The 26,636-nt window shown below is 36.6% G+C and overlaps 1 protein-coding gene across 4 annotated transcripts in view; it reads left to right on the top strand.

Annotated features, from left to right (window-relative positions):
• LOC106875997 (putative NADPH-dependent quinone oxidoreductase VAT1L) overlaps positions 1-25,181 on the top strand; it is a 93,049-nt gene extending 67,868 nt beyond the window's left edge. Inside the window, exons 7-14 of one of the 4 annotated variants that reach the window (XM_014924345.3) lie at positions 711-905; positions 2,039-2,116; positions 3,842-3,871; positions 10,984-11,013; positions 12,042-12,071; positions 14,409-14,432; positions 20,022-20,109; positions 21,904-22,253. In XM_014924345.3, coding sequence (XP_014779831.1) covers positions 711-905; positions 2,039-2,116; positions 3,842-3,871; positions 10,984-11,013; positions 12,042-12,071; positions 14,409-14,432; positions 20,022-20,087 — 453 coding nt within the window. In that variant the 3' untranslated portion in view covers positions 20,088-20,109; positions 21,904-22,253. Of the gene's footprint in view, positions 1-710; positions 906-2,038; positions 2,117-3,841; positions 3,872-10,983; positions 11,014-12,041; positions 12,072-14,408; positions 14,433-20,021; positions 20,110-21,903 lie in introns of all 4 variants that reach the window. The other 3 variants (XM_014924347.3, XM_014924346.3, XM_014924348.3) reach the window with 3 other exon arrangements.
• The last annotated feature ends 1,455 nt before the right edge of the window (positions 25,182-26,636 follow it).

Genomic DNA, 26,636 nt, shown 5'->3' with positions numbered 1-26,636 from the left:
AAATTCTTTAAGGTGCCCCAGCATGGCCGCAGTCTAATGACTAAAACAAGTAAAAGGTAAGAAAAAACAAAAATAATCAGAAAATATAACCGTGGGGCTTTTGTTTATCTTGATGTGAGGCCAGTATGTCCTGCACATATGGTTGTGTTGCACGTACCTGGTGTATCCTTATCAGTTAGGTAGACATGATGGGTATATTGGGCTTCTGACCACCCGACTGGCCCTCGTGCTGGTGGCACATAAAAGCACCCACTACACTCTCGGAGTGGTTGGCATTAGGAAGGGCATCCAGCTGTAGAAACTCTGCCATTTCAGATTGGAGCCTGGTGCAGCCTCTTGGCTTCCCAGGCCCCCGTCAAACCATCCAACCCATCCAGCATGGAAAACGGACGTTAAACGATGTGATGAATGATCATATAAATTTAATATTTAATTAATCTACTGAGTATTAACTGAAACAGCTGTAAGGGATGATGATTAATTTGCTGTTAATAATAAATACTTATTAACATCCCAATCTCCATTTTCTTTTATATATATATATATATATATATATATATATATATATATACATGAGTGTGTGTGTGTGTGTGCGTGCATGTGGCACATAGCTGATAATGATAATACATAAAAATATATGTTGATAGCTTCTTAAACAAGTTTTGATGTGTTTTTGTCCCCTATTTTTTCTATTTCTTCCCCTATTTCAGTGGTGGCAAGTTGATAAAATTAGTCCCCTGAAGTTGTACGACGACAACAAGTTCCTTGCAGGGTTCCAGCTGCGTCAGTTATTGTTCCGTGACAACCAACATGCTTATATTCAAAGCCAAATGGACAAACTGTTCAAGTTGTACACTGATGGAATCATTAAACCAGTCATCGACCAAGTTGCTTGTTTTGAAGACGTAAGTTCTCTTCACTATTTGAATCCCTTTTCCCACCATATTTCTGCTGAAACTTGCTGCCTTTTTTTTCAATTAATATTAACAAAAAAGAAATTATCTTTTACTTCTTTCAGTCGTGAGGCTGTGACCATGCTGGAGCACCACCTTGAAGGATTTTTAATCAAATGCATTCAACCCTCCAGCACAGGGATCACAGCTACAATTTCCATTTGATTTTGATGTGCTTGGCTCAATAGGTCTCCTCAAGCACAGCATGTCGCCCTACAATCCAAGGTACTTTTGAGTGGGCTGGGGCTGGTTATGTGACACTGGTGTAGGTTACAGCTGTGAACTCACTTTGGAATCAAGGAGTTTAACTTATAACCTGTAATCTCCAATGAAGCACCATTTTCATGAATGGTAATAAACCCAAGGCAAATCAGGTAATAGCCTGGAATGCTAAAAGCCTGTGGGTACCTCACAAATTTTGAAGAACTTACACAAAGTTTCTTAATCCAAGTAAAACTACAGATTTTCAAAAAACATAAAAGAGAGAACAAAGAGGCGTGGCTGTATGGTAAGAAGCTTACTTCCCAACCACATGGTCCTGGGTTCAGTCCCACTGCATAGCATCTTAGGCAAGTGTCTTCTGCTATAGCCTCGGGCCGACCAAAGATTTGTGTGTGTGTGTATATATATATATCTGTATATGTTTGTGTCATAAATTTAATATTTACTGAGTATCAATTGAAACAGCTGTAAGGGCTGATGATTAATTTGCTGTTAATAATAAACAATTATTAACTTCCCAACCTCCATTTTCTTTTATATATATATATATGTGTGTGTGTGTGTGTGTGTGTGCATGCATGTGTGTCTGTGTTTGTCCTGCAAAAGAGACCAACAGAATAAGTACCAGGCTTAACAAAATGAAATAAGTTTTGAGGTCAATACATTTGGATAAAAATTCGAGATGATGCTCCAGCATTGCCACATGAAACAAGTAAAAGATAAAGATGGAATTATAGAATCTAAACAAATTCTTCATTTCCAATGTATGTTTTACTTGTTTTTTTCCCACTCCTTTATTTTCTTGGATTTTTCTCATTCAGTTTTTACCAAAGTGTTTTTTTTTCTTTTTTATTCCGAAACAGATTGCAGAAGCCATGCAACGACTTCATGACCGCAAAAATATTGGTAAAATTATTTTAGACCCGACTGTTGAGCCAAAGGTAAGAATTCTGTAAGAACAAAATAAAGAGGGGTTAAAAAAAAGCCCCTATCCATATTCCATGGCATTTCAAAGGCTAGTCTTTTGGTTCCATGTGTTCAAAGCTTTTTTTGAATAGTCATAGCTGATGCCGGTGCTGTCTGACTGGCACATGTGCTGGGGACACATAAAAGGCACCATTCAAGCGTTGGGCCTCATGGAGGCAGTGACAGGTGACCAGGACCTTTGGTGATATACTGTGCTTGTGTAGACCTGTCAAGCCAAGTGAGACCATAGTCATGGCTGATACCAGAGTCGGGTCAATGGTACCTGTGCGGGTGGCACGTAAAAAGCACGCACTACACTCTCAAAGGGGTTGGCATTAAGAAGGGCATCCAGCTGTAGAAACCTTGCCAGATCAGATTGGAGGCTGGTGCAGCCCCCTGGCTTACCAGTTTTCAGTCAAACCATCCAACTCATACCAGTATGGAAAGCAGACATTAAATGATGATAATGAAAATAGAATCAGATTCCTTGATATAAAGAAATTGCTAAACAGAACAGACATGGCATAGAATCTCCAAGACAGTAATGTCTAAATTTGTAAAAGAGTTTTAAAAAATCTGTTGGAATATTTTTATTTAAATTGTTTGGATTCACTTAAGGTTTTTTAAAAAAATTTTTGTTTTTGGTTCGGTTTTGTTTTGTTTTAGTTATTTTAAAATTGTTTAATTAATTATAACCTCATTATCTTACAAAACAATTTTTTTAATGCTGTTATTTAAGTCTTTTTTGTTGATAGTTCTGCAAAATAGCAAAATACGTATAATTACTGAAGATTTAAAGAAAAACTTTCTAAGATCTTTTCAAAAATAGTCTCTAACCCATGTTTTAAAAGCAAGTATAGCTAAGAAGTTTGCTTCCCAACCACATGGTTTTGGGTTCATTCCCACAATGCAACAGCTTGGTCATCTGTTTTTTACTTTGACCCTAAACTGACCAAAGCCTTGTGAAAGGATTCGGTAAGTGGAGGCTGAAAAGTTCATCGCATTCGTGTTTGTTTTCATTTCTGTTTCACTTCCTTTTATGTATTCATGTAAAAAGCAGCCAATACATTCTGTAGAAATGGTTGGCATTGGAGCCTGGTGGAGCCCTCTAGCATGTTTGCTCTTGTCAAACCATCCCACCCATGCCAGCATGGAAAAAAAGGATGTTAAATGATGATGATGATCTACCAGATCCACTCATAAAGCTATGGTTGGCTTGGAACCATGCCACTGATGTTATCCAAGGGAAAGGCAAAGGGGCTGATACAGCTTGGCACCAGTGATGTCACAACTCGTTTCTACAGCTCAGAGAACTGGAGCAACGTGAAATAGGGTCTTGCTCAAGGACACAATACATAGCCTGGTCCAAGAATCGAACCCGCTAACTCATGATTGTGAGCCCGACGCTCTAACTACTGAGTCATTTTTTGAATGACATTACAGGATAGGTATGAGAGGCCAGATCTGGTTGGTTTGAACATAAAACAGGTAGAATATTTTGGCCAGGAATGGCCAGTTTCAATGTTAAAGGGTTAAAGGAATATATTCTTCAAAATAACGTAATTAGCAACGTTCTTTAATTACTTTATTGGTTCGGATATTTTTAATTTTTGAGTTACTCAAAAAATAAATTCCAACATAAACTTTTTTGTTTGTTTGCTTTATCTGTGCCTTTGTTGCTTATTTTTCTTTTTTAATAGGGAAAATCCCAGGCCGCTGATGAAGTGAAAGTAAGTTTTTCTTGCTGCAATACATAGCTGGACACGCACACACACACACACACACACATACACACACACACACACACACTTATATATGTATTGCATACATTGGTCATACATAAATACATTTATACATAGATATATATATATATATATATATATATATATATATATATATATATATACATGTGCATACAGATGTGAGGTGGGGGTGCTGAAAAGTTCCTGGTTTTAAGGGTGTTGCAAAAGACCTGGTCGGAGGTGCAACCTTCTGAGTTCTTTTACAGGGCTTGGAAAAACTGAAGGACCACTGCAATAAGTCTGTGAATCTCAGAGGGGAATATGTTGGATGAAATCATAATTGACTGATCCTCATCCTGTATTTTCTTTTACCCAAAGCCTGGAAATTTACAGCACCCCTCAAAAATATATGCAAGCATTCATATATATATATATATATATATATATATTTATATATATATTTATATATATATATATATATATATATATATATATTATAAACAAGGGTTGAATGAGGATTCGTCCTTTAATTGGAGTAATTTCCAAAAGATTGCTAATGTTGATTCTTCATACTTTACTTTGGATTTACTGGTGTAAAATGGTGTAGATATGAAAGGTTATATAAGTATGTTAAGTATATGATATAAGTTATAAGACAAAGTTCAACAAATTCAATCATATTTTACATAAATGTACAGGAAGACAATAAATTCATTTTCAGAATCTGAGTACAATAAGAAAAAACAAGAACTTAATAAAGAAAAAGCTAGACTTAAGAACTACATGGGTATTGTTCTCGGAGTCATATCTATTTAAAACTTGACTAAACAGACATGACTCCTAGAACAATTACACAGTAAAAATTAGTAAGAACACAATACCAATGTAATTCTTAAGTCTACCTTTTTTCTTTAAGTTTTTATTATTTTTTTCTTATTGTGCTACTGAGTACTCTTTGACAACTCGGATTCTTAAAACAAATTTATTGTCCTTCCGTACAAAACGATCGTCTACCGAATTGAATAAGAAATAATTCAATCCACATTAACATCTAATCTCATCCATTTATGTAAAATATGATTGAATTTGTTGAACTTTGTGTTATAACTTAAATCATATACTTATATATACATATATATATATTTGCACATACATATATGCCTGCATATGTATTTGCACTAACATACCCACAAACACATACATGCAGACATACAGTTGCCCATGCACAAATGCAGATATGCTATACATGCACACACACATGCACAGGAACATATGTGCATCTGCACTTGTGCATAGATCCACTCATATGTAGACACATACACACATGCATGTAATCAGCGGCTGTCCAAAAATGTCAGTATGACACTATCATTCCAATGTGACCTGATGTTGCTAAAACAATGTACAATGTCTTCTGCCCAATTTTTACAGTTGTCACCTACTCTTCCCCAACCATCCTGAAACACTTGTTCATTATATTCACCTCTCACTCACTCCTTTTCTCTAACCATCTCCTTTACACACTTCCAACCTCTACTTACCCACATTCCTTGTTCTCCCCATCCCTAATCACTTCTACTGACTTTCAGTATCCACCCTGGCACCTCATCACTACAATTTTTATCTCTCTTTCCAGCCCTCATCCTTATTACTTCACAGCAACAAACCTGTTCGGTTCTGACCCCTTCTCTCATTCCACAGCATAAAGCTGCCTCTCTCCCTACTATAGCCTTACTCAAAAGGGGTCTTAGTCTTGTGGGTTACTTGACAACCTCACTAATGTTGGTGCCATGTAATAATAAAAAACAAAAAGCACCCAGCCCATACTGTAAAGTGGTTGGTATTAGGAAGAGCATCCAGTTGTAAAACCCTCGCCAAAGCAGACTTGGGAGAACAATGTAGTCCTTGAATCTGTTGGATTCGGTCAAACTGTTTCACCCATTCCAGCATGGAACATTATCATCATAATCGTCATTTTAACTTACATTTTTCTATGGTTGCATGGGTCGGACAGAATTTGTTGAGGCAATTTTTCTGCTGCTGGATGCCCTTCCTGTTTCTAAGTCATATTACTCTCCATGACCAGACATTGACACCAGACATTCCATGATGATTCCTGGCTTTCGGTTTACAATTCCTCAAGTATTTTTTTATTCATTTACTTGTTTCAGTCACTTGACTGTGACCATGCTGGAGCACTGCCTTTAGTCGAACAAATCGCCCCCAGGACTCATTCTTTGTGAGCCTGGTACTTATTCTATCAGTCTCTTTCGCTGAAACCACTAAGTTACAGAGACGCAAATACACCAGCATCAATTGTCAGGTGATGGTGGGGGGACAAACACACACACGCACGCACACATATATACGACGAGTTTCTTTCAGTTTCTGTCTACCAAATCCACTCACAAAGCTTTGGTTGTCCTGAGGATGTAGTAGAAGACACTTGCCCAAGGTGCCATGCTGTGGGACTGAACCTGGGACTATGTGGTTGGGAAGCAAGCTTCTTACCACACAACCAAACTTGTGTCTATAGAATATTTGACTGAGGTTTTAAGTTCTATGACCATAGACTTACTTTTCTTTCTCCCTAAATCAATACGTAAAGAATCAATATCACCCAAACCGATCAACTTCATATTTTTTGCTCTCCTTCAACAAACGACCTCTCTCTTTCTCTCCCTCTCTCCCCCCCTCTCTCTCCTCCCTCTCTCCCTCTCTCTCTGTCTTAATCGTTTTAATCCTTTACAAATACAAGTTGGTTTTCTTTTCTCTCAAGATGGTTTCCTCCAATCCCAAGTGACCTTATATCAATATGGACTCTATCAGCACCTGCTCCAACACACACAACCCTCAGATCTTGTCACCAACCTCCCCTAACGCTTGTCTTCTCTTTGACTAATCTCTCTCCGCATCCAATCCATAAGAAATAAATTTCTAACAGATGGCATTTCTTTGTTTATTCATCTATCTATTCACTTATTAATATTCTTTTATGCATTTCAGCCCAAAGGCTGTGGCCATGCTGGAACACCACCAGTGTTATCACCTTTTCAATGGCCATTCTTATGGGATTGTCTTTTGGTAAAAGAGGGAGTTCAGCATTGCTGCCCTCTTTTGAGTTTCTTTATTGAGGACATTGGACAACAACGGGTGAAAATTGTTCCTTGAAAACATCTACCCCAATTCCATGCAAATCTTTCAGATGTTTTGGCAAGGTATTAAATAACCATGGTCCCTTGAATCCCAAGCTATGGCAGTACATGGTAACATCCAGTGTAGGGGCTGGTATAGCTCTAAAAAAAAACAAAAACAGCTGGCAAGTTGGCAGAAGCGTTAGCGTGCCAGGCGAAATGCTTGGTGGTATTTCGTTTGTCTTTACATTCCGAGTTCAAATTCCGCTGAGGTCGACTTTGCTTTTCATCCTTTTGGGGTTGATAAATTAAGTACCAGTTGCATACTGGGGTTGATCTAATTGACTGTCTCCTTCCCCCAAAAAATTTCGGACCTTGTGCCTACAGTTGAAAAGAATATTTTTTTTTATCAATGAGCTAACAGCACAGCCAGGGCCGGCCCTAGAGTTGCTGGTGCCCGGCGGGGCAAACTGGACTTTGGTGCCCTTACAAGAATATTTTTTTTTAAACTTTCACAAGGAGGAAAACTGAGAATGTAGACTAAAAAGCAGATGGTACCAGGCACATGGTACCCAAGTTACCGGAACCTTGAGCTGGTCTTGATCACAGCAACATCCCAGTTCTGAGCAAATAAATGTATTGGAAATTGATTTTAAAACTATTCCGAATGACTAAGAAGAATGGTTTTATGTCGTTACAAAAGTATGGAAGAGCAAGTTCTAAATTTACATATTTCCTCCTACTTCACATCATTTCCTTGTTTCTTATCTTTTACTTGTTTCAATCATTAGACTGTGGCCATGCTAGAGCACTGCCTTGAAGAATTCTAGTCAAATAAATAGACTCCAGTGCTTATATATATATTTTTAAAGCCTGGTTCTTATTCTATCAGTCACTTTTGCCGAACTGCTAAGTTACAGGGACTTAAAAACACACGCACACAATGGACCTCTTTCAGTTTCTGTCTACCAAATCCACTCAAAAGGTTTTGGTAAGCCTGAGGGTATAGTAAAAGACACTTCCCCAAGATGCCATACAGTGGGACTGAACCCAAAACCATGTGGTTGGGAAGCAAACTTCTTACCACAGAGCCATGTCTGTGCCTATGGCTGCTCTCCACCCCCATCCCCTCTAACCTTCTCTCAAATACTCCACTGACCATCTCTCCACCAATGTCCACCATTCACTGCATTCACTTTCTGCCCCTATAATCTAACAGGCCACCACTCTCCTTTCACACTCCTGCAAACCCAGCCATCCTCATTTCTTTGTCCCTCTTTTTCTCCATCTTGTTGTGCCTTGAGGGTGGACCCTGACACTTTCTTTCCCATTCCTGAATGGTTCCTCTTCCCATGTCAGATTTTAATCCCTTACCATTCAGATTAGTTTATCAAATGTAATACTCATTCCTATTGTTTTCAATTAATCCTGCATTATCTTGTAGCTTTGAGATTTTGATGATGATGATTATCTTCATCATCGTTTAACGTCCACCTTCCATGCTGGCATGGGTGGGATGGTTTGACAAGAACTGGTCAGGCAGAAGCCTGCACCAGACTTCTGTGACTGTTTTGACAGGATTTTTACAGCTGGATGCCCTTCCCAACACCAACCACTCAACAGAGTGGACTTAGTGCTTTTTATGTGACAAGCACAGGCAAGGTCAGTTTTGGTAAGGTTATTACAACTGGATGCCGTTCCAAATGCCAACCATTCCATGAGTGTGGACTGGGTTCTTTTAATGTGGCACAAGCACTGGCAGGGTAACCAAGTAACTAACAAGACAAGAAAAAACTCTTTTGGGAGGGGAGGGGAGGCATTGGAGGAGGTAATCTTGTGTCAGATGATGAACAGTTATAGTGAGATAGAGAGACAGAAACAGGTGTCTTGGTGTAGAGGAAGTACATAATTACCTGGTTGGCGAGAGGGAGAGGGAGAGAGAGACAAAGTGACAGAGAGAGACAGACAGAGACAGAGATAGAGTGATCAAGAATGAGGAGGAGAGAAACAGGTGTGTTGCTGTAGAGGAGGTACAAGGTTACCTGGCAGGAGAGAAAGAGAGATCAGGAATGAAGACAGAAGCAAGTGCTCTGCCAGAAAGGAAAAACATGGTTATCCAACATGAGGGAAGTGCAGGAGAAGGAGAGAGAATGGGGGACAGCAGGATAAAGATGATGGCAAAATACTGGGCATGTTCAGTGATACAGCGAGACAGGGCATGGGTGGATTATGCAGGTTGGAAGCTAGTAGATAACAATGATACAGTGGCACAGGGCCAAGAAGACAGAATTGGGGAGTGAGAGGTAAGCGTAGTGCATGAAGTGGAAATGTGGGGAAGAGAAGAGATGTGAGAAATTTTTTTAAGTCTGGGTGGGACACGCAGCACTTCTTGAACTCATTTTCGCTGACGTGGGCAGGTATTAGTATATTTTTAGAATGACATTGTAGAGTAGGTAGGAGAGGCCAGATCTGGCCACATTGAACATAAAATGGGTAGAATATTTGAGCCAAGTATGACCAGTCTAAAAGCCAATGAGTTAGTCTCTCATCATCTGGCTCAAAGCCACATCTTTCAAAGCTACTCTTAGCTGAGGGAAGGGGTCTTGCCTTGCAAGTTACTTGGTGACCTCACTGGTGCTGGTGCCACATAAAAAGTACCCAGTCCACACTCTGTAAAGTGGTTGATGTTAGGAATGGCATCCAGCTATAGAAACCAAGCCAAAGCAGGTACTGGAGCTCAACACAGTTCTCTGGTTTGTTAGATTCTGTCCAACCCATGCCAGTATGGAGAACAAGAACATTGAATAATGATGATTAAACTTCCTGCAATGAACTCGAAGAGCGATTAAAATCTATTCGAAAGAATGATTTCTGTGTCATTTCAAAAAGAAAAATTTAATGGAGGTTTGTTAACAGAGTTGATTACTGTCATGCTGATGTGAATGCTGTGGACTCTTGGCCAATTTGGGTCATCAGGATTAATTAGTGAAGGACGATGTCGTTAGAGAGCACTGAACAAAATACCTTGTGATATTTGTTTAAGTACCTTTAAGTTCTTGGTTCAAATCCAGCCCAAGTCCCACTTTGCCTTTCTGCCAGTCGATAAGTTCTGAGGTGGATACAATGAATGTAGTACCCTTGACCATAGTACCTTAGAATATAGTACCCTCAGAATGTAGTACCCCATCCTGACCACAGTGTTCTCTATACCATGCATGCACTTTTGGTTATCCTTACTGTCTTCCTTTCACTCACTGCTGCTTTCTGTCCCCTTCTTTTACCCTTTTCTGACAAGTTGTAGTGTACCCGAGTACTGTAAAGAATAAGCTCGTTGTTGTTGTTGTTGTTGTTATGTGGTGAAACCTCATAACTTATTTTGCTGAGTATGATGGAAAATGTCAGCTGTCCACAGCCAGCAGACTAAGGTGACACTTGTTTTACTGGTCATGCTTCAAGAACCCTGCCAAGAATTCTTGCAGTTCCAAGCAATTCTGATTTTTGCAGCTGTTCTACCTTCACACTGGCACCAATCTTTTTCAGCCATTTTAGTCGTTGAGTGCTGATACTTCCAAGTACACCAATTACTATTCGTATCATGTCTACTCTCCTCATTGACCACAACCTTCATATTATGATTATTATTATTATTTTCATTACTGTTATTAAGGTGTTAAGCTGGCAAAATCGTTACCATTCTAGATAAAATACTTAGCAGTTTTTTTGTCTATCTTCATGTTCTAAGTTCACATTCTGCCATGGTTTGACTTAACCTTTTCTCCTTTTATTAGACAAGAATATTGATAATTTAATATTTTATTGGGTGTAAAGTTTGTCTTTTGTAAATCTTGATGTTTTTCTAGAATTAAATTCCATCAAATTGTCTTTAAGATGTGTTATAGTATCAAATTCCATTTGTATTTTTGGTTATGTTGCTTCTCATAACAATGAATTTTATTGTTGTTCCAGGCCCCATCTGAGAGCAGTGCCACAACAGTGGTAAGTTCAGAAGAAAAATACAAAACAGTGGTTTTTAAAAATGTCATCAATAATGAAGAGATATACAAATGAACCCTTTTGCTACCATATTTTTGTCGGAATACACTGTCTTTTTTTTTCCATTTAATTTTGAAAATAACTAAGAATTTAGTAAAATAACTTTGTTATTAAGCTGGCACTTAGAATGTAAATATGAAATTTTGATGGGTTTCAATTTAAATCATTTTGAAATAAGGAATTTATATCACAGAACTAAGCGTAGTTTCAGGCTGGTTCTTTGTAGCATCAGATGTTCTACTTGGGAGTTCTATCTCTCAGCTTTTATAACATTTAGTCAAAACTTCTAGAACCTTTAACAGGAAAATTCACAAAACTTGCATTCAAGTCTGCTATTATTTGGTTACACTATAGCTGACCTAATTGATAGAACCATGTTCTCATAGGAATTAATGGCTTTTCTGGTGACACAGTTAAAATTTTATAGCTGCCCTTTGCATTTTGTTGCGATATAGATGGGCTGCAGTCCTAAACTGAGGAGTCTAAATGAGATAGTTAAAAACCCGGCAGAATCGTTAGCATGCTGGGCAAAATGTTTACCATCATTTCATCCGTATTTACATTCTGAGATCAAATTCTGTCAAGGTGGACTTTGCATCCTTTTGGTGTTGACAAAAGAAGTACCAGTCATGTACTGGAGGTTGATGTAATCAACTTACTGCCTCCCTTGAAATTGCTGGCCTTGTACCAAAATTTGAAACCTATATTTTAACATGGTTGTCTCACATTTATTAATTAATATTTTACAATGATTGTCTTACACCTATTAATTAGATGGTTATGATTAAAACCCCATAACTAACCAAAGAAGATTCTTTGTGTAACAACTTTATTCAGATTCTAAATAACTAAATTCAATTCCAGAAGAAATATTCTAATTTTCATTTAAAAACATTTACATTTTTCACCAATTTTGAAATTAAATTTTAAAATGTTTCATCTTATTTTTTTGTATATTTAATTATTTCTAGGCCAAGAGTGAAGAAGACACTGGTGCTGAGGTAAGAAAAATTTTCTCCAAACTTCAAAGACGTAAGATCTAATCTATCATTACTTTAGCATTGTTGATGCTGGCATGTGACATTCCATGTGAAAACTGTAGCATAATGCTCCATAGAGCAACTGCAGCATAAGGCTTCCATGTGAAGACTGCAATATAATCCTCCATGTGAATTGTTTCTGTGTTCCTTTTTGTAACAACCAGCTTTTTCTAGATTTCCTTATATTCTTCAGTTTTCCTTCACTTACTGCAAGTACCATTAACTAACCAAAGGTGGGCACTGTCAATTGAAAAGTTAACTTCGTTAACTGTTGATCCATTAACCAAAAAATTAACTTTGATAACTGTTAATCAGTTAATTCTTTAAAAGTGTGATAAAAGTTATTGATAAACCATTAACATTAATTTTTATTATAGAAAAAAAAACAATCGGGTTTTTGCTCTAAAACCACCTTTAAAAAGAGCCAAAACTATCAAATCTGTTACGGAAGTTGACTTGAGTTAACAGCAGTTAATTAGTCCAATAATGATTTTCACAGTTAAATCGTTAACAAAAATGTTAACTTTGTTGATTAATGGTTTGGTGCCCAGGTTTGTCACTAACAATTTCCATTATATACAACATAAATCATTTGACCATTAATGCTCAGCCCGAATGTCATTGGCATCCCACCCAATGTCCATTAATGTCCAGACACTCATTTGAAAATTCTGTTTAAACAATTTTTCAACAAATGTTCTTCTCTAGGTTTCATTAAAATTAGAAACCAACAGAGGCAGCTGTACCTTAAGGGATAAGGGGTTAGAATATAAGAAAAGGGGCCCAGAGCAGACCATGTTGCTTGCTGTTAAAGAGCTACCTACAAGGTTACCTTCATTTTAGAAGAGGACGGAGGTGACGAGGACAGAGTTGGGAAGAGAATGAAAATAGTGGGGACGAGGTAACAGGGTGGACCCTTAAGTTATGAGGGGAGTAGAGGAAAAGAGAATAAAGTGTGGGATGATAGAGGCTAGGGGATGGGTCAGGTATAGTTAGGGATCAAGAATGGGTGAGGAGTAGGATGAGGTTTCAAGTTTTGACACAAGGCTAGCACTTTCAAGGGAAGGATTGAGGCAATTACATCAACCCCAATACGTAACCGGTACTTCTTTTTATCAACCTTGAAACGATGATTGGTAAAGTCGACCTTGGTGGAATTTGAACTCAGAACCTAAAGACTGGCTGAACTGAAAAATGCTGCTGAGCATTTTGCATGATGTGCTAACAATTCTGCCAGCTTGTCATCTTAGGAATCATCATCATCGTTTAACGTCTGCTTTCCATGCTGGCATGGATTGGACGGTTTGAGTAAGGGCTGGCGAGCCAGAAGGTTGCACCAGGCTCCAATCTGATCTGGCAGTGTTTCTACAGCTGGATGCCCTTCCTAACGCCAACCACTCTGAGAGTGTAGTGAGTGCTTTTACGTGTCACCGGCATGGGAGCCCGTCTGGCGGCACTTGCAATGACCATGCCCAAAATGGTGTTTTTAACATTCCACTGGCACAGGTGCCAATCGGGCAGTACTGTCATCGGCCACGACAGTGGTTTCACTCACCTCAACAGGTCTTCACAAGCATAGTTTGTCCAATGATTGAAGGGTACTCTTAAATGGGCTGGTTACACAGCACTGGCATAGGCCACGGTTATGGCCTCACTTGGTTTTCCAGGTCTTCTCAAGCACGGCATATCTCCAAAGGTCTCGGTCACTTGTCATTGCCTCGGTGAGGCCCAATGTTGGAAGGTCATGCTTCACCACCTCATCCCAGGTTTTCCTGGGTCTACCGCTTCCGCAGGTTCCCTTAACTGCTAGAGTGTGACACTTCCTCACACAGCTGTCCTCATCCATTTGCAACACATGACCATGCCAGCACAGTCATCTCTCTTGCACACCAGAACTGATGCTTCTTATACCCAACTTTTCTCTCAGGGCACTCTCACTCTGCCGTGTATGCACACTGACAGAATGATAAATAAATTTTTTTCTACTCTAGGCACAAGGCCCAAAAGTTTTGGAGAGGTGGGGGCCTGTTGATTAGATCAACTGCAGTACGCAACTGGTACTTAATTTATCAACCCCAAAAAGATGAAAGCAAAGTCAACCTCGGCGGAATTTGGTAGAATGCTAAATATATGTTGAAGGGGAAGCTGGAAAGAGTAGGTGATGACTAGAGACTGGGGTGGATAGGGAGTGAGGGGTTGGCAGAAGAGAGTAGGGGATGGCTGACTGTAAAGAAAGGTGGGGCAGATCTCTCTCTCTATGTATGTATTGATAGATGCCACTTGTCTCTGTATTTCTAGCCACCAGACACTGGCTCTGATGAAGTAAGTTTTTTCTTTTCACTTTTGATTTTGTTTTTTGTTTTGCTTGTCTGTTTCACAGCATCATCTATTCCTTCCCCCCCTCTCAACTTATCTCTGCCCTCTCTCTCCTCTCTCCATCCTTCACCCTTTCCCTCCTCTCCCCCTCTCTCTCCCTTCTCTCTCTCTCCCTTCTCTCTCTCTCTCCCTTCTCTCTCTCCCCTATCCTTTTCCTTCTCTTCCCTCTCCCCTTCCCATTCCCCCTCTCTCCTCACTCTTTTTCACCCTTCATCTCATCTCCTCCCCCTCCACAATCTATTCCTCTAATCCGGCATTCTGGTGCACCAATTCGTTTCAGCATGTTGTGGGTTATCTCCCTTACCTTTATTTGGTCCGCCATTTTCTTCACTGTTTACTTCCCCTTTTACAAGCACAGTCTTAATTAAGCGATCCAATTAATCTCCTTCCACTAATTAAACCTTTCTCTATTTTTTTAATATTTTTACTTTGGGCTGAATATTTCTCAACCCCTCAATATTTTTTCAGTAACATTTCACTTTACGATGAGACAACTAAACTAACCGATCCTGCATAAACAATGCGATTAGGTTTAACACCATGCACGCACGCACGTACACACACACACACAATCGCAGCACACACACACACACACACACAATCACAACACACACACACACACAATCACAACACACACACACACACAGAGGGCTTCTTTCAGTTTGTGCTTCCCAAATCCACTCACAAAACTTTGTTAACGAACTAAAATAGAAGGCACCTTCCCAAGGTGCCCTGCAGTGGGACTGAACCCACAACCACAAGGCTGGAATGCAAAATCCTTGACCACACAAGCCATAGCTGCACCTATCACAGTTATGTTTGTGCCAATGTTTTTGCTAATGAAATCTGATTGATGAAAGTGGCTCTGACTACAAAACCTGACCAACATGTTTAAACTGACCAGAAGCAATATAATCACAACAGGCAGGGTGACCATTATGAAGCCAGGGAGGAACCAACAGTTCTAAACTCTGGCTAGATTGCCGTGTCTTCCTTGAGAAAATCAAGAACCATCAGATTTTAGTAGAGAGATTCATGGCCACTGATTCCTGTGTGTACCTTTAAGACAAAGGGATGAAAATAATGAAACGTACGATTTAATTTTACAGTTCTATATTTAAGAGATGAGAAATTATGTACATTATTTACATTCAACAGATATTTGTCCTAAGCAGCGATTGTGATACCCACCACGAAGAAATGATCAAGCTCAGTAACAATCTATTAAGCAACAACTACCCCAAAAATATACTATCCACTCCAATTATGAAGAAAAGAGGGGATGAAACCGATAAACTGTCCACAGTCTGTCTATCCTGTGTGAAAAGCCTCTCTGAAAAGATATGCGGCCCATATGACATCAGGACAGTATTCAAAAGTAATACAACACTTCACAAATATCTCCTTCAGGTAAAACCACCAATAGAAGAGAATATGACCAAAGACTGCGTGTCCTCCATCCCATGCAACTGTGGTAGGTTATACAAAGGCGAAACATGCCTTCCCCCTCAAAATAAGGGTAGACGAACATCGCAAAGCTGTGACACGGAGAGATATTGATAAATCGGGTATAGCTGGTCATGTATGGGAAAATGGAGACCACCTCCCCTGTGGGATGAAGTCAAAATAATAGCCAGAGAACACCACTGGAAAATACGAAAACTAAAAGAAGCAGCACATATGTTAGGACACAACAACGTCCTAAGCAGACTGAGTGCAGATATGAGCAGCATATGGGAACCGGTTTTAAGGAAGGATAGGAAAATATTAGATTTATAAGCCCTAAAATTCACCCCATAATTGCCCACGGGCATATGGCATAGTGGTTAAGAGTGCGGGCTACTAACCCCAAGATTCCGAGTTCGATTCTAGACAGTGACCTGAATAATAATAATAATAACATCGAAAAATACCTTAGGAATGAGAACCCAGGTTCGAAATTTCCCCAAGACACCTGATGAAGGCTGGAGGGTATATCAACCGAAACGTTGTGTTAACAACAAACAAGATGAGGACGAATGTAAATAATGTAGATTTAATTTTAGTTTTAATCCCATTTAATTCTTATCAATTTGTTAATTTAACTCTGGACAGGTAACTGGTCACATATTTGGTTAACTTTTAATTGGAGGTACAGTTCTACAGATAAACATTCTTTCTTATGCAAGAGTGGCTGTGTGGTAAGTAGCTTGCTTACCAACCACATGGTTCTGGGTTCAGTCCCACTGCATGGCACCTTGGGCAAGTGCCTTCTGCTATAGCCTCAGGCTGACCAAAGCCTTGTGAGTGGATTTGGTAGATGGAAACTGAAAGAAGCCTGTCGTATATATGTGCGTGTGTTTGTCCCTCCCCTCCCCCAACCATCGCTTGACAACCGATGCTGGTGTGTTTAAATCCCCTGTAAATTAGCAGTTCAGCAAAAGAGATCAATAGAATAAGTACTAGGCGTACAAAGAATAAGTCCTGGAGTCGATTTGCTCGACTAATGGCGGTGCTCCAGCATGGCCGCAGTCAGATGACTGAAACAAATAAGAGTAAAATTAAATGAACTGCCCCAGGATATATCTTTCTGGTTCTCTTCAGTCATTCAGCTACAAACAAGCTTTAATTCAGGGGTTTCCAACCTTTTCACAGGGGTTCCCAACCCTTTTATTTAAATGAGTTTTCCCACAGACCCCTTTTAATATACTTATGTATGTATGTATATATGAAATTTTGAATTTAGTTCACGGACCCCCAGTACTACCTTTGTGAACCACCAAGGGTTCACAGACCCCAGGCTGGGGACCACTGGTTTAATTGAAATGTTATGAATTTTCTTTGCACTGAAATATTTTGACTGTGTGGTAAGTAACTTGCTTCCCAACCACATAGTTCTAGGTTTTGTTCCTATGCATGGCACTTTGGGCAAATGTCTTCTACTATAGCCTTGGGCCAACCAAAGCTTTGTAAATGGATTTGGTAGTTGGAAACTGAAAGAAGCCTGTCGTGTGTGCCTCATTGTCTTAACATCACTCTATAGTTGTAAATGGCTGTCACTGTCATACAAGCTGTGTCGTTAATTTCCGGTGTGCTATGACGACATATCTAGCCATAGAATTTTGTTTGGAAATAAGTGATGATTGATGACAGGAAGGGCCATGCAGTCCTAGAAAATCTGCCCCAAATAAAGCACCATTTGACCCATCAAGTATGGAAAAAGGGACCAAAAACATTTGTTTACATGAATGGTTTAACATATTTCAGATTCACACCTGAATTATTGGAACAAATATTTTTTTTTTTACACTTGAATGCATATTTCTTCTTCTCGTAACCAATCAAGTGAGACGTCAGTATTTTCTTTCTTTCAGCTCAACCGATCGACGACTGCAACACTCTCTGTCTGCAATCACGACCTGTTTTGTTTTTTTCTTTTTCTAGTAGCAGTATTTAATTATGCAAAGTTATAATTACTAATGCAACTAAACTAATATAGGCTACGTTAATATGCAGAAATATACACCTCATTAATATTCACAAATACACAGCAGACGGCTAAAACACAGAATTATTACTGCAGCAGACCAAATGCTGAGCATCATTTCATCCATCTTTTCATTGACTTTACTGTTGACTTCTATCGTCCTTTCAATGAAATAAGTACCAGCTGATCACTGGGGGGTCAATATAATTGACTTACCCCCTCCCCTCAAATTTCAGACTTCGTGCCAAGATGTGAAACTCTCATTATTATTATAATGGTGTCCCCTGACTGGCTCCCATGCCAGTGGCACATAAAAAGTATTGTCCAAATGTTGCCAATGCCAGAACTGCCTGACTGCCCCCCCCCCCCCATGCTGGTGGCACGTAAAAAGCACCCACTACCCTCTCCGAGTGGTTGGCGCTTGGCACAACCGCTGGCTCTTCAGACCTCAGTCAAACCGTCCAACCCATGGTAGCATGGAAAATAGATATTAAACGATGATGATGATGATGATGTGGTGAGCTGGCAGAATCGTTAGCATGCTGGAGAAAACGCTTAGTGGTATTTCACATGTCGTTACTTTCTGAGTTCAAATTCCACCGAAGTCGACTTTGCCTTTCATCCTTTTGGGGTTGATAAAATAAGTACCAGTTATGCACTGGGGTTGATATAATCAACTTAATCCCTTCACCCAAATTTCAGGCCTTGTGCCTACAATAGAAAGGTTTGTTATTATTATTATTATTATTATCATCATTAAGGCAATGAGTTGGCAGAATTGTTAGCATGCTGAACAGAATGCTTAGTGGTATTTCACCCATCGCTATGTTCTGAGTTCAAATTCCACTGAGGTCAACTTTGCCTTTCATCCTTCTGGGGTCAATAAATTAAGTACCAGTTGAACACTGGGGTCGATGTAATCAACTCCTCCCCTCCTCCAAAATGACTGTCCTTGTGGAGCAAAATTTGAAACCCTTATTATTATTATTATTATTATTACCTCTGCTTTAGCAAAGGCAGAGGTATTGTTCTCAGTTGTATTTGTTTGTTTGTCCATGGACAAGATATCTCAAGAACTGCTGGATGGATTCAGATGAAACTTTCAGAGATGTTTGGCCTCGTGACTGGCACAAACTGATTAGATTTTGGGATCGATCCGGTACCGGACAAGGATTCTTGATTATTTTCCTTGTTTTTTTTTTTTACTTAATTTTTGAGAGCAGTCAGGTTCATTTTTAGTATTCTCGTTTGTGAAAGCAATTGAGTTTATTTCAGATATTCTCATTTTAAGAATCATCTCTGGCTAATCATTGAGAGAACATTGTTGTTGCCTTGGCAGAAGTTTACACTCTCTCAGTGCTCTTATTATTATTATTCAGTAGTTTTATTTTTATAACGTGCTTTCACTTCACTACCGAGCGCAGCTCTGTGCGCCTTGGGTATGTGCTGTGGTTTGCTGTGGTGCTCTTATGTTTACTGTATTGAAAGTGTTTTGCATAGAACGTGTGCAGTACCCAGTAGTGCAATTTTCTGTATGTTATATATATTTGTAAGTCCTGGTGTTTTTGTTATGTGTTTGTCTGAATATTTTTTTATCATACCTAAGGCACCTACTATGATAGGAATTGTTTCTGTTTTTAGATTCCACATTCGAGTTACCTCTATTTCTAGGTCTTTGTATTTTGAAAGTTTCTCCATTTCTTTTAGAGAAACATTGTCATCTGCTGGTATTGATACATCAATTAGAAAGCATTTTCTTTCTTCATGATCTCTGACAACTATATCTGGTCTATTGGCCTTATATTCTCTATCTGTGTGTATTGGCATATCCCAGAGTATGGTTGCTTTCTCGTTTTCTGGTGTGTGTTTATACCATCTTTTTTCTGTTGTTATTCCATAGTGTTGGCATAGCTTCCAGTGTATATAGATCCCAGCTCTGTCGTGTCTGTGAATATATTCCTTCTTAGCCAGGATTGGGCAGCCAGAGATAATATGATTTATCGTTTCTTGTCCTACCATTATTTATGGTCTGTATATAATTAAGTTTTCTAATTTATTTGAAATTTTAGTCAAAAGAAGCCAAACCTGAAGAAGCAGCTGAGAAAACTGAAGAAGCTGCAGAAAATGCAGAATGAATAAAAGATTTGAAAATCAATGGTAAGAACATTGCTGTTGTCTTCATCTGTGAGCAATTTGGAGGGAGGTGTAATGTGGGTGTGGTGAGCATGTGTGAAGAGTGAAACACGCTTACATGCACACACACACACACACACACACACACAAATGTACATCTTCTGTTTTCATGAACCGCTTATGTTTTTTTTTGTGTATGTGTTTGTGTATGTATGTATGTATGTATGCACATATGGGTTTATGTATATGTGAGATTAAAGAAATAATAAATTTTTACAGAAATTTTCATTTCAGTTTTGTGATACCATTTCTGAAGGAATGCCTGTGTGTGCCATATCTGTTGTTAGGTGTTGTGTGTGTATGTTGTTAGGTGTGGTGTGTATGTATATAGTTTGGTGTGTATGTGTGTAACTATTACACACACCAAATACACTTGTCTACAAAGTATTGTGACAGCATTTTTAACTCTACGTCAAATTGGGTTTGCTGGGTTTTCCATTTAATAACTTGGAACTTTCTATTCTCTAACACTCCTGATAAAACTGAAGATTTCAGATTTAGCTGCTGAATAACTCATTGAAATCACATATATTTGTGAAGTTGGTGGGGGGGGGGGGGACCAGATAGAATGTTAAAAAAGAAAATGCAAAACGACTGATCCTCAACATTTGGATTTATTTATTCAATACATTGTTGTTGTACTTTTTGTTAGGTTTTGTTGTTTTTATCTTTTTTAGTAATTTATGAAAGTTTTGTGAATGTCTTATTTATGCATCACCTCAATGACCAGTGTAGCATGAACCGCTTATGTAATGTCATAAAAGTTTTCTATTTTTGCGTAACAGTGGAAAACACTGTCTGACATTTGACATTTGTTTTCATATTTGAAAGTTTGTCATTTTAGCAATTTCAAATGTACACTTGCTTTGATATTTCATGTCAAAAGCATTTTATCTAAATTGAAGGTGACGCTTACTTGAAAACTTTTTAATATGACCAAATAAGGAATATTCATGTAAACAGTAATCTCAATTTAAATGTTTTGACACAAAATATTGTCTTCTGTCAAAATAAATTATTTAATTTCAGTTATAATATCTGAATCTACCAATGGCCTTACTCTACTGCTATGAGCTACAACCAAGTAGGTTAGTAGAACGAAAGTGGGTGATTATTGAATAAGAACTCTCAACTACATTAGACTTAAATCTCAGTCAGCCTTGGCCCTGGCAATGTTTAACTTAATAGCAACACCTGGTTGAAGTCTTTCAAACAATATTTAGTTATTATCGGCAACTTAAGCAGGGAGTTGTTGGCTGAATTCAGGTGTTGGTGACTTATCTTGTATTTCTTAGAGGAATTTTTCCAGGTACTGTCCGAAGGTTATGGAATCTTTATCCTTCTTTGATTTATTGATGGATCATGCTGAAAAGAGCATAACTTGTTGAGGGTAAAAAGAAAAGGAAAGAGCATCACAATGAGGACCAGTAGAAAAACAACTGGAAAAATATAAATTGGTCTTTTGGGTGTTGAATCTTTACTTCAACACTTTTTTGTCGAACCATTGTGTTTCTGTATGGCATGTTTGTTTCCTTTTATTGTACTCACTCTTATGTTCTGCAATTCCTTCACATAGGCTACACTATGTCTCTCCTGTATGGGTTGTGGTTCCATTTCTACACTCTCTCCATATATTTCATATGGTATGCAACATTTCTATTATGACTCTTTCCAAATATAATAACTAAACAGAACTTATCATATAACGTCTTGTTACTAAACAGAACACGTTAAATTACATTCTGTCTTCTTTTGCAGGCCAAAGACACAAGAACCATCATGCAGAGACAAAGGTGTTTTCCAGTTTACCATTTTAAGCCACCTTATTTCCAGCTTGTTTTCCAAACACCTAAATACTGTTGCTACTGCTGTTCCATAATAAAACAGAAGAATGCCATGACCACCACCACCACTCCCACAGCCACCACTCCCCATACACTTCCTTTTGGTATTACTGGGCTGTTGTTTTTGTTATTGTTGTTGTCTCGATGCTGGTCCAAGTTGTCTTTTGATGTATTTGTAACAACTTTTCTGGTTTAGTTTAGTCAAATATTCACTTGAATTAATTATTTCTATCGACTTGAACAGCTAATAGAAGAAAAAAGAAAGTTCTAGATTGAAACTAATTTCTTTGTTTTTTGGGGATTTTTTGTTTGTTTTTTATTTTTTTATTAACTCTTTTGAAAAAAAATTATTTGGGTTATTTTCATTAATTGTTCATTTCATTTAATGCTACTTCAGTATTAGATTCTTATTCTTCTTATTATTATTAAGGTAGTGAGCTGGCAGAATCGTTAGCACGCTGGACGAAATGCGTAGCAGTATTTCGCCCATTGCTACTCTTTGGGTTCAAATTCCACCAAGGTTGACTTTGCCTTTCATGGTCGATAAATTAAGCACCAGTAAAACACTGGGGTCGATGCGATCGACTAGTCCCCTCCCCCCAAATTTCAGGCCTTGTGCCTAGAATAGAAATAATAATTATTATTATTGTTAAGGTGGGGAACTTGCAGAGTCTTTAGTGTTGGTAAAAATGCTTAGTGGCATTTCTTCCAGTTCTGAGTTCAAATTCCACCAAAGTCAACTTAGCCTTTCAGAGTTGATAAAATCAAGTACCAGTCAAATACTGGAGTTGATGTAATCGACTTTCCCACCTCACTTCCCTAAAAATTGCTGGCCTTTTGCCAAAATTTGAAACCATTATTATTATTATTATTATTATTATTATTATTATTATTATTGGTTTTTGTCCAATGGTATCATATTGTTTCATTATTTTTATCTGGTTATTGTATTTTTTTTTCCCTCTTTAAAAATCTTGGAATCAGTCCTACCAAGATTCTTGTAATAATGTGAACGCTGTCTGAAAGAACCACAAGTTGTTAGTTCAATAGATTGCATTTCAGTAGATTAAATTTAGATTTTGCCATCAATTCTTTTGGATTCATAAAATATTCTCAAATATTTTCATTCCTTTATCTCCCAATATTTTTCCCAAATTTAAAACTAATTTTGAATAAAGCTTCAAAGAACTTTAAATAGATTTAATATATCTTTTTAAGATATATCGGTATTTAGAATAATTACTGGGTATTACAAATCGGTTTTGATTTAGTTCCAAATTAGTTTTTGTTTATAAAATTGCATATTTTTGAAATGATAGAAAGTATCTAAGAATTGGTCATTCTTTTACTTTTTTTTTTTCTTAATTGAAGATGTAATCAAAAAACTGCGACTGGAATTTTAACTGATTTTGAAATAGTCAATATGAAGCATATATCCTTCCCCTACAGCAGTTGACGGCACAATTTTGGGTTAAAATCAATTAGCACACTCTTTATTAACTAGTTTATTCTTTATTTTAGTTAATTAGTTAGTATTAACAAAGAAATACTGTGACAAGACACTTTTAGTCATCAGTTTTACTGGTATATTTTCTTTTCTATTCAAAGACAATCTGTTACCATTCCAGAGTGAAAAGCAGGGCAAGCTGATAAACCAAGCACAAAAATCATTTATTTAAAGAAACCCTAGAATTGTTTCTATCACTTGATATTAACCTTTTTGTTGAACATATTCCTAATGAAATACACTGCTTTTATTTTTAATGAATTTTGAAAGTAATCAAGAATTTTGTTTGTAATTAAGCTGGGTTTTTTAAGACTAAACTTCACAAAAGTTCTTACATAAGATTGACTGATACTGCCCAGGTGTCAAAAACATAGTGATATCTGTTAGGCAGCTGATGATGGGAATGCACATATGTTATGCTTGAATGTGAATTTCTTATATCTCAGTTTCGTTATCCTGAGTTGTCCTTCCTTCTTGTAAAGTGGAAAATGTTTGTAGATTCATAGTTTATGATTTCTTACTCTTTGGTATTGTTGGGTTTTCTTCATATGTAACCTAATTAGGCTTAGACAATGCTTAAATATTGGTGTCTAGGTTTGGGAGGTTCTGTGGCATAAGATTAAGAAGGTTTGTAATTTATGGACACTTCAAAATGGGATTTTAAATGATAGAAGCCAAGGTGGACTCAGACAGATAAATATTTAATGGTTTAATGCTTTTAATACCAACCTGCCTGAGATCACCTTTGGAACTGTGATACACTTCCTGTTTTGAATGGATCTGAATTAAAGCTTTCTGTCAAAATTTCATGTTAATTTGTTTCAAACACCAGCTTAATAATGACTAAATTATTTTACTAAATTCTTCATTATTTTCAAAATTGATTGAAACAAAGACAGTGTATTTTATCAGCTACAGTAATGAAAGAAATAAAGAACTGATGAAGATGTTCTGATAGTATTAAGTTATTTTAAAAATAGTAACCAGATTCTTCATAGACAACAACTTGTTGGTTTCAATGTGTCTCATCTTGTTAAGGATTTTTGGCTGAGTTCAGTTCATTGCTGAATTGAATATTTCCACAATGGACTGTTTGGAAATTTGATAAATGAAACGAATATGGTGACAATTATATTTAACTGAGTTATTACACACACATGTACCAACTGAAAAAGTAAAATTAAATATTTATGCAAGAAAATGCAATACTGAGCCATGGAATATATCTATAGATTTTAGACAGTTATATTCTATAGTTATATTCTATAGTTATATTCTGAAATACAGATTGGCAAAGAAATACTGTTGATTCAGAAGTAGATAATTAATTAATTATGCTAGAAACTGAAAAAAAAATTAAATAAGTTTTTAAGTTAGTCTGTCTCTTCCCATGTAAAACGTGTTAATTTAAATTTATTTTTATTTCTTTAAAATCTTATATTTATTTTTTTTTTTTTCCCCCTAAAGAATGGCCTGGTATTTGTGTTTAACTGAATGGTGTTTCTAGTTGCCTTTTTAAAAAAAAAAATGAAATAGTGCAAGGCAGAAGATTAAATTTCTTAATAAAAAAAAATTCTCTTCAATAAAATGAAAATTGTTGCCAAAAATGAAATATATTCAAATTGGAATTGATATAATTTTTATAAATTGATATTTTTGAATTAAAAACACTTTGAATTAAGAAACTCTAATTATTTAATTTTGTTTTATTTAAAAGTGGGAATATTTTGTGAAAGAACAAAAAGAAAAAAAAAAAGCAAGGCTTTCTTTAAAGATTTTTTAATTTTCTATAAATTCTTCAGAAGTTTCTAGAATCTTTGCATCTATTATTTTTACCAAAATATTTTAGTTTTACAAACATTCTTTTTACATTTATTTTTTTTTTATGACCTAAAATTCTTTTTTTTTTTCTTCTCAAATTTAGAAATATGAAGCAAATAATTTTATTAAATTATTGAGAATCTAAAAAAATATTTGGTATTTTTCATAAACAATTTAAAAATTTTCTTTTATTAATATTCTTGTTTTTATTGGTGAATTAAAATAATTCTTGAACTTTTATCAGTTCTTGATAAATTTCTTATTGTTTGACTTTTTGAAGATTGATTGAAAGTGTTATTGATCTCATATTCAATGATCTCATAAAACTAATGTTATTTTTCACATATATTGATGAATTGAATTTCAGAACTACAATAGTGAATACAGCTAAGGAGGATAAAAGCAGGAATTATTTACATTTAATTATTTTTTACAAATATTTAAATATGCTGTAATATTTAAGTAATTGTGAATATATATTTAAATATTCAAATAATATTTAAATAGTTAAGTTATTTAAATAATTAATGTTTAAATATTCAATAACATTTATTTAGATAATCAATATTTATTTTATTTTATTTATGATTTTGTGTCAAAATCTGAAACCAACATTTTTCTTTATTTATATATTCAAATTATATTTCATCAATATTTAAATATTCAATTTATTGCTTTCTGTATGATTAGCCAGATTTTTAGATTTAGAAATTTGAAATATAAATGAATATGAAATTTGTTAAAATTTGTCTGAAATCTGTTAAGCCTTGGCTTATGACTTGTTGCATATTGTTTGCAAAATAAAACTACTTGTCTTAGCAGTATTTTTGTGATGTAGTTTACAAGATTTGACATAAGCTGGCATAGTTTTGCTCATAAATACATTCCAGAAACGTGTAGCCATTTTTAAAAAAAACTTATTTAACCCTTTAACACTCAGATTATTCTGCCAAATGTAATGCTTATTTATTCACATTATTTTGAAGTAATTGTGCATTACAGATTTTAACGATGTGATTGTTTATTTTTAGAATAGCATTGTGGGATAGGTGTGAAAAGCTGGATCTGACTAGTTTAAATGCGAAAGGGTTAAATCATTAAAAACATGAAAAAAGTCTTTTTTTGAAGTGTTCAACTGATTGGTGTTTCTGTCATGTCTGTTTATATTTATTTATTTTTGGTAACATAACTTGAAATATTGTATTCTAAATATTGTGTGAAATATTAAAGTGTAACTTGAGATCAAAATTCATGTTCTGGTATTCCTTCCTCAATTGGTTCCTTTAGATCAGTGGTTCTCAACCATTCTTTTTACCTAT

Source organism: Octopus bimaculoides, chromosome 1 (assembly GCF_046866305.1).
Source record: "Octopus bimaculoides isolate indiv1 chromosome 1, ASM4686630v1, whole genome shotgun sequence".
Taxonomy (NCBI): domain Eukaryota; kingdom Metazoa; phylum Mollusca; class Cephalopoda; order Octopoda; family Octopodidae; genus Octopus; species Octopus bimaculoides.
This window is presented reverse-complemented; position numbering and strand designations above follow the sequence as displayed.